This window comes from Chinchilla lanigera, unplaced genomic scaffold (genome assembly GCF_000276665.1).
Source record: "Chinchilla lanigera isolate Chin_1 unplaced genomic scaffold, ChiLan1.0 scaffold00085, whole genome shotgun sequence".
In the NCBI taxonomy this organism is placed as follows: domain Eukaryota; kingdom Metazoa; phylum Chordata; class Mammalia; order Rodentia; family Chinchillidae; genus Chinchilla; species Chinchilla lanigera.
In genome coordinates this window covers 8,610,885-8,620,045 of record NW_004955486.1, presented here as the reverse complement: position 1 = coordinate 8,620,045, position 9,161 = coordinate 8,610,885, and the positions used below count along the sequence as shown (strand labels likewise).

Below are 9,161 nucleotides of genomic sequence, written 5' to 3'. Positions count from 1 at the left end.
CGCCGCGCGGGGGCTCTCGCCGAAGGCCTCGTGCAGGTCCCGCAGCACATCCGGGGCCCGGCCGCCCGTGAGCAAGGCGGCGGCTGCGCGCGTGACCAACAGGGCGGCCCGGCGCTCACCTGCGGAGAGAAACAGGCGCTGACCCGCCCGGCCGACCTCCCGCACCGTGAGCCCTCCGAAGTCCTGCTGGGGTGTCACCCTCGGCCGTGACGGGACGGGATCGGAGCCAGGGCCACCACCCGGGATGGGCAGCTCTGCAGCGGCCCCAGCAGGGTATCCAAGGTTTTGTCACTTCTCAGCCCCGATGGAAATGTATGTACAACACTTTGTAATGGTGCATTTTAAGGTTCAGTTTCCTCTTCAGAAGGTTAGCACCCTGTCCCACCAAGGTCAGAGCCAAGGTTAGCACCCTGTCCCACCAAGGTCAGAGCTGAGGGCTGACTCTGACTTGGGTGGGGCCATTGCTCCTGGGTACCGTTGTTCCTGCCTTCTTGGGTCCTTGGGAGTGACCCCATTGGGTCCCCTCTCTGGAACACAAGCTCTTCTCTATCCTGTCCAAGAAAGGGGGTGATGCCCACAGTGCTGCGGAGTGGGTGATCTGGGCTCTTACTGAACCTCACCATGTCTGTTTCCTTTCCTGCATTGGGGTGGGGATTATCAATCAGTCTATACTCGCAGGGTCCTGAGGATTAATTGTAAGCACAGTGTCACAGAGGAAAGGGGAAAAAAGTATGTTGTCCTCCGTGCTGGATCAATGAACTGATCAACCAATGAACCAACAAATCAATGACCCATCTGTTCATCCAACTATCCAACCAACCAACCAACCAACCAGTGAATGAACCATCCGTACAACCAATGAATGAACCATCTGTACAACCAATGTATCATCTAACCAATCAAGAACTAACCAACCAACCATTAACCAACCAACTAATGAACCAATGAACAAACCAAGCAATCAGTGAATTACTGACCAACTAGTGAGCCACCCAGCCACCCAACCAACCTACAAATTAATCAACCAATCACCCAACCAATGAAACAACCAAACAACCAACCAACCGACCAACCGCAGAGTCCCCTGGTCCAGTCGTGGTGGCTGATCACAAGGTCAGCCTGTCTTGTCCTGGTGGGTAAAGCCAGAGAAATGCTGGGCACTTCCTATCAGTGGCTGGATGTAATACAGAAAGGCCTGTAGCCATGATTTTTGGGTTTTTTGTTTTGTTTTTGTTTTTTTCTGGTGTCGGGAGTCGAACTCACGACCTTGCACTTGCCAGGCAGGCACTGTGCCGCTGAGCTAAATCCCCAGCCCTGTAGCTATCATTTTTGCAGTAGTTCCTGAATCTAAGGAGTTACAGTGGGAGGGGAGCCCTGGGACGGATGGGGTGCAGCTAGTTACTCACATGAAAGTGTGGTCTCTCTTCCTCAGACTTTAATTACGCACAGCAGACTTCCTGATGTTGCCCCACAGGTCACCAAAGCTCTGCTCTTGTTTCTTGTGTTGTTTATATTGGATCATTGAGTTTTGCTGACTTTTCTGCTTTCTCCATTAAGCTGATCTTTTTTTTTTTTTTTTTTTATTTCAGCTGTCAGACTTTTCAGTTCTGGGATTTCCAGTGTGTTCTTTTACACTTCCTCCTCCTCTACCTACCTCTTCTTTCTCTTCTTTCTCCAAGCATGCAGACCTCCCCTCCCCTTCCCCCGCCTTTCCAGGCTCAGTTTCCAGGCTGTCTGCATGTGGCTACTGTCCAGTGTCTTCAAATAGCTGCTTTTGCTGTTTTGTCCACTTGTGTGATCATTATCTTTGGGACACGAATCCAGTCAAGCTCTGCCACCTCTGCTAGAAGCCAGATCTTCTATTATTAGATTTAACGGTTTTGACAACCCAGAAAGGGTATGTAAAATGCTATCCCATTGTTTAAATTTTCATTTTCCCAATTACTCATGAGGTTCATTAATTTTTTCCCAATCTGGTGAGTAGAAAGAAAATAGTTTCTCATTGTTTTAATTAGCATTTGTCTCATTACCATGATGGTGAGTATTTTTCACATGTTTTATTAGCCATCTGTGTTTTCTCTTTTGGGAAATGTTTTTGCCAATTCTTTTATTGGATTTTTCTTATCAATATGAAGGAACTCTTCAGTTACTCTGCATACTAATTTTTTGCCCATTGTATATTTGTAAGTTACTTTCTCTCTGGGGGTTGTCCTTTCATTTGCTATAGCTATGGACAAAACAAAGCTTCAAAAATTCGATAAAATCTGACATGTCAAATGTGCCTTTATTGTTTCCACTTTTTGTATCTTAAAATGCCCAAGTGTGCATGGAAGTCTTCATAATATTCCCTTGTATTTTCTTTCAGAAACTGAAATTTAGTATTCACATAATCCATTGGGGATTTACTTCTGTGCGTAGCATCAGTTGGGAAGTGACTGTGGTCCTTTGACTAATGGTCCTATTTCCCCTAGAGACTTGCAGTGCCCACTCTGACACATGCGAGGTTTTAGATACAAGTGCGTCTGTTGCCGGACTCTCGCTTGTTTTCTTGGTCCTTCTATCTGTCCCTCAGTTCGAGAACCCTCCGTGCTGATCAGGATGGCTCTGTTTATTGGTAAGCAAGCTCCCCTCCTTCATCTTCCCTTCCCCTCTCTTCCTCTTTTCTCACCTTCCCCCTTCCTCCTCCTCCTCCTTCTTCTGTGTCTTTGTCATTATTGACCCCTTGGTCTTAATTATAATATCAAATCTTTCTAACAATGGGCATTGCACATCTTTGCATTTATATAGGCCTTCTTTCTTTAATTGAGTTTTATACTTTTCTCCATAAAATCATGTGACTCTTCAAACAAGATTATTTTCTGCTGCTATGGTAAATAATATATTTTTAAGTGATAGAATTTCTATTTGTGCCTGCAGTGGATACATGTAAGTGAACTTGGGAATCCCATTGAATTCTTTTTGCCTTATCTAATACTTTCTGGCTGTGTCCTTTGAGGTTTCTACAAAGCTAATCTTATTGTCTGGAATAGCCATACCTTTGTTGTTTCCTTTCTAGCCTTGCTTGTTCTGTTTTCTTATCATAGTGCCTTTGCTCAAATCTCTAGTACAGCGATGACCAACAGGACTGCGGGCAGCTGCCTCGTGACACGTTTGATTGGTTAACTGGATTTTGGTGGTACTGGGGACTGAACCCAGGGCCTTCACACTGAGCCACATCCTTAGCCCTTTTAAAGGTTTTTTCTTTCTACCTTGAGGTAGGGTCTTGCCAAGTCTCTAAGCTGATCGTCTTGCCACAATTTCCCAATCTGCCACCTGTCTGGCTTCATTATTGGCTTTAAATGAGAGACTTGTGGCTGGGGGTTTAGCTCAGCGGCAGAATGCCCGCCTGGCAAGCATGAGGTCTTGAGTTTGATTCCCGGTACCGGAAACAAAAAAACAAAACAAAAAAAAAAAAAAAAATGAGAGACTTCTAAAATGTCACCATCAAGTATGATATTTATGGTGGGTTTTTAATAGATGTCATCTTTTTCAATGAAGTAAGTTTTCTTCTACTCAGGGGCTGTTAAAATTTTGGAGGTGATAATGTTATAAAATACTTTGTAAATCTATTGCAATGACCATATGTTTTTCTTTATTCCATTATTGAATTTAGTGAGGTACGTTATTATAGAAGCATAAAACTCTAAGCCCTATATGATTTAACTGAGTTTTGGCTAAAACGTACATTCTGGCCAAGATATGTGGCCAACCTAAGTGTCCATTGGTAGACAAATTGCTAAAGAAACATGATGTGTATACACAATGAAATTCCATTTGGCCTGTTACAGTTAGCTACGAGAAATAAATTCGGGTGTTTATTACAGAATATAGTGATTTTAGGCCAGGCGTGGTGGCGCACGCCTGTAATCCCAGCACTCGGGAAGCTGAGGCAGGAGGATCGTTGCGAGTTCGAGACCAGCCTAGGCTACAAAGTGAGCTCAAGGGCAGCCTGAACTACATAGCCAGACCCTGTCTCAAAAAGACAAAAAAAAAAAAAAAGAGTGATTTTAGAGTGATGATGTATGGTATACTTCAAAACGGACAGAAGAGAGAATTTTGAACATTTCTCCAGGAAAAAGTGATAAATGTCTGAAGTGGTACATAGGCTAATGACTGATGATACAATATATACATGTATCAAAAAATCACATTCTACCCTGTACATTTACACAATTACCATGTGACAGTTTGAGAAAGAAACAAGTGCTTTGCGCCAGTTAGAGTTGTATCGGTTAAGTACTGCTGCTTAAGGAGCCACCACAAAAGAACCTCAAAGGGCAGCCTTTCCCATTGCCATGGTTCCCCCCCCCACTCCCTACCCCCCCTTCTGGGCCGAGCCGACACGGCAGTTCCTCCGAGGATCTGCCCGGGACTCACCAGGGGCTGCACAGAGCAGGCAGGTCCCGCAGGCCTTGCTCCACCTGTGCCCGCAGAGCCTCTGCGGTAGCTGAGAAGCTTCCCCAAAGCCTGCAGCTGAAGCTGAGCCCCAGCCTCTTGGGGCGCTGTTGGGAGCTATGCAGCCTTCAGGAGATGAGGCCTCTTTGGAAACCTCTGGCCACGTGAGGGCTGCCTGGAGGGGGCGGGACCCTGGGCCTCTTCTTCCTGTCACTTACCAGCCAGCATGAGGGGAGCAGCTTCCTCAACACACTCCTGTGCTATGATGTGCCATCTCACACAGGCCCAGAGCCACAGGGTCACCCGGCCAGGGACCAAAATGCACCTTCCCTCTCGAAGTTGATTGCTTCAAGGCATTTTGTTGCAGTAACAGAAAGCAGACTGACACAGCGTCTCCCCTTGTTCTCAACTGGGAATGGTCCACACACAATGTCACCTCCACTATATCCCACTGCTCCAGAAGCCACGAAGCCAGGCCCATTGCTGCTCTGGCTGGGAGAAGCTGGAGCCAGGGCTGTACTGCTCACCTGCCCTGCTGTTCTTACAAGGAACCTCCACTGAGCAAGAATGGTACTTCTGGGTGGCCCTTGGGGAGCCATGGTGCCGCATGGCCGCCCACTGGGTACCAGGATGTGTGAGTCGAGCTGGGTTTATCCTGTATCCTAGCATTACGCCTGTGTCCATTTGCCCAGCTTGTTTTAGGAACATTTATTTCTTCACTTCTTGTGTAACCATGTTTGTGTGGTGGTTGACCTGGGGACATGGTCCCACTAACATGTGATTCCTGGGGAAGGCACCCCCTGCCGTGTGCCCAACTCTGGTGCCATTCCAGCTGCTCTCTGTCCCTCAGACACCCTCAGGGTCAACCGCTGGAGAAGAGCCCTTGGAGGCTGGGCCTGAATGAACCTTCCTGTCGTAACTGGCCAGGTACTGTGGTCACGCAAGCAGAAAGCTGACAATGCCCTGGGGGTGCCAAAAACCCCAATGCCCCTTTGCTGTCTGCCTCTCCCCGTAGTCCGGGCTCCAAGTGGACACTAACAATCATCCTCAGCGTTCCTTTGCCATCCACACTGCGCCACCCTCAGACATGTCCCCCGTCCTTTCTAGCAGTGACGGCTCCTGCCCATCGATCTGCCCCTCTCCTGCCCATGGTCTCTTCTGAACCACGACCCTGGCCCTGACCTGTAGACGCCCAGCTCCGGGTCTCTCACCCCAGGTTCTGCCCTCTCTCTGGTTCCGAGGGTGCCCTCCACACACCAGCTGGAACACGCTCAGCACGAGTTGCGAGCCCCCCCCCCCCCCGACCATCCTGCTGTTTTAAGCCTTCAGGGGCTGTGAGGGCAAAGCTGAAGTCCCTGGGAAGCCAGCAGGACTTGGCCCACACCCCTGCCCCATCCTTCAGCGGCCAGCCTGGCCCGTTTGGTGGCAAGGACGTCCCAAGCCCTGTCTTCCCCAGGACCACGGCAGCTCCCCCCTCTGCCTGGGTCTTTCAGTGTTCACTCGCTCGCTTGCCACTTCCCCCTGTTCCCTGCGGAGCAGCACCTCCGCGGTCCATTTACAATGCGAGGATTGTGTTGGACCCTCTCGGGAGCTCTGCAGGGGTAGAGCCTGACTACCCTGTCACTCTGGTGTCCCCAGCCCGGGCACAAGCCCACCACCGCAGGGCTTAACTGTGGCCAGAGTGACTGCCACCCTGGCCCTGGTGGGGCGGTTGACTCACTCTCTGTAATGGTTGACACATTGTGCCAACTTGAAAAGTTTAATTAAGCCACTCTGCAGGGGCCCAGGGTCTTTCCTTTGTAAACATCCTCAGCCTGTGCAAGAGGAGGACAGGAAGATGGTGTGAGCGCTACATCCGCCCTGGGAGGGGGTAGCCTGCTTATAATATAAGGGAGGAAGAGAGGTTTGCTCTCTCCCCACTTTTTGCTCTTGTTGCTTTTGCTGTCTTCCACTGCCGTGAACTGTTGCCCTCTGCCATGTGCCACCCTGCCTTGGAGCCAGCTGAGTATGGACTGAAACCTCCACAAACTGTGAACTAAATGAACTTTTCCTTTCTTAATTTCGGGTGTTGGGTATTTTGTCTCAGCAAGGACAGAAAAGTGACTAAGATACTCTCCTACCTTTGGGTCCACTGCCTGTCAGGTCAGACTGCAGGGCCTGGCTGCACATGACCAAGCACTCCTCGTAGCTGCCGTGGAGCAGCAGGGTGTCAGGAGACAGGGCGTCCCTCCAGGGGCCCCCAGGGTCCAGGGCTGCCAGCAGTCCCTGGCAGTCAGTGTCCTGTGGGCTGGCGTGGTCTGTGGCCTCTGCATGCCCTGCGATGTGGCCCCGCAGGGTGCTGAGCAGTGTGGGGAGGTAGGGCTGCTGGTGGGTGCGGATGAAGGCCACTGTGCGCCTGGCGCTTGAGGTGAAGGCCCGCAGGTAGTTGGCCACACCCTCACCCGCTGGATCCCCGGACAGGACGAGGGCCAGGGCGCGGGTCAGCTGCAGCTCCAGGGCCTGCTGTGAGTGGGTGTCCAGCAGGGCATCGCAGCGCCGTACCACCTCCCCGTGGTGCCCATGGGCCAACAGGCCAGCCAGAGAGTGCAGGACGGCGGCTGGGTGGTCCGGGCAGAGGGCTCCCAGGAAGGCAGAGGCCAGGGCCCCTGTCAGTGAGACCACTGCCATGCCGTCCCAGTGGACAGCCGGGATCTGGCTGTCCCCACGGCACCAGGCCTCCAGGGTGGCCACCACAGGTGCCCCCCGGGCCTCAGCCAGTGCTGCCTGCACGTTCCTTAGGGCCGAGGGGGCGTGGCAGCTGAAGGCAGCGAGGTAGAAAGCTGTGGCCAGGGGCGGCTCCCCCAGAGCCAGGTGCTGGTCCCCCTCCCGGCAGAGGCAGGCCACAAGCTCCTGGGCTGACATCACGTCTGTGGTGGCATCATGTCTGGTTCTCAGGCACCTGGAGGAAGGGGTGGTGGTTAGTGCTCCGCCCCTGGGCCCTGTGCCACCAAGCCCATCTGACCTCGGCCTCTCCCTCCTGTGAAGAGCCAAGGTCAGGATGATCTGTGGCCCAGGCACTGGACATTGGATGCTCCCTCAGCTGCCCATCTTCATGGTGCCGTGCCTGCCAGGGCCTCCAGACCACGTTCCCCCACCCTGCCACCTTCCGCCTCTGCTTCCTCTTGCATGGAATGGGACAGCATGCACCTGGTGGGTCACTCTAAGAGCACCTGGGCCCTGAAGCCAGGCTGCGGAGCACAGGGGTGGACTGAGGGGTCGGGGACTCCAGCCAGGTGAGCTGAGGGTTGGTGCCTGGCCCAGATGGCCTGGGGTGGGGGCCTGGCCAGGGTGACCTGGTCTCCTGTTCTCCCAGCAGCACAGGGCTCCCCAGGAGGGTGACACCTGCAGGCTTTGGGGCCCTACCAGGACCATTTCTGCCCCCCGCTCACCCGTAGGGGATACAGGCTAGGCTGGGGTGCTTGGGTTGCAGGGCACCTGCCTGGTCCTGAGTGGGGCAGGGTGATTCTGGCTGGCACCACTAGGCTCTGTTCTGGGGCAGGTCCCCAGGGACCAGCCCTACCCTGCCCGCCCCCCCCCCCCCACATGAGGACCACCTTCTCAGAACCCCCTTCCCTGGTCTCAGTGCTGGCTCAAAGGAGCCCCTGAGCCTCCCAGGCGCAGAGAGACATGTGCATGCTCACCTGTCTCACCCAGCACCTCACACTTGCCTGGGGCTTCCACACTGCCAGCTGTGTGCTGGGCAAGGGAAGGGCCCTGTCCCCAGTCCTTCTCCGCCGGCCTGGGCTGTGCTGAGCTCCTGCAGATGCCTGGCCGGGCTCAGGGAAGTGGCTGGCCCTGGTGCAGATCTTGTTTCCTGGGAGAGCGTCAACACCCTCACAACTGGGCTGCTCTGCAGCGCCCCCCTGTGGCCGATGCACAGGAGAGGCCACAGCCCCCTCTCTCCTGGCTGCCAGTGGGGGAGGGGGAGGACTTCCTCCTGCAGGGCTGGGTGCAAGGGGTGCAGGCCCGGGACAGGCTTGGACAGACAAACACCAGTTTGGGGGCTACAGGGGTGTGGTGCCTCTGGGTGCCAGGGTAGAGCTACCAGCTCCAGGGCTGACCCTGCCCGGCTCTGTATTTGTACCCCAGAACTCTGCCTTTGCTGCTTTGGGGGCCGCTTCACTGGACCTCTCTCCCCCAGGATCCTGTGCCCCTGGGGTCCTGCGCATCCCCCACCTGCCCTGGATCCCTGTCCTGGAAGCTCTTTCCACCCTGGGCAGGTGGGACTGGATCCTTGTGGCCACACCACTGGCTCCCTGTGCCTCCCGCCCTCTGGCCCCTGGCCTCCTAGGTGAGGCCCAGACATGCAGAAGGCGGGTGAGAAGGGGGCTGCCTTAGGAATCCCCGCCCACCCCTGCAGCAGGAAGAGTAGGGAACTTGTGAGAATCTGAGCTGCGCACAGGCAGCTGTCTTAGAGGACTGGGGGCATGGGAGTGGGGACACCAGTCTTGTGTCCCTGGAGAGCAGGTCCACTCTGGGTGCTGAGGGTCCCTGGGGCCCCACTGGCACCAGATCTTCTGGGACTCAGGAAACTGCATGAGCACACAGGGGGACTGGCAGCACATCTGACCTCTGAGCTCGCTGGCCAGGGAGGCCCTGGTCCCTGGAGTTGTGGAGCTGGAGGCCGGGCGGGGGCGGGGTCCTGGGCAGGTGTGGTCTTCCTGTTTGCCCTGCTGCTTCTCAGCTCC

At 53.9% G+C, this 9,161-nt stretch overlaps 1 protein-coding gene across 1 annotated transcript; it reads right to left on the bottom strand.

Annotated features, from left to right (window-relative positions):
• LOC106146606 lies at positions 1-8,291 on the bottom strand (the record flags this gene model as incomplete). The annotated part of the gene is given in 3 exon segments (XM_013504239.1): positions 1-119; positions 6,555-7,372; positions 8,115-8,291. Coding segments are annotated over 2 exon segments (900 nt in total), but the record flags the coding sequence as incomplete, so codon positions are not given.
• Positions 8,292-9,161: the final 870 nt, after the last annotated feature.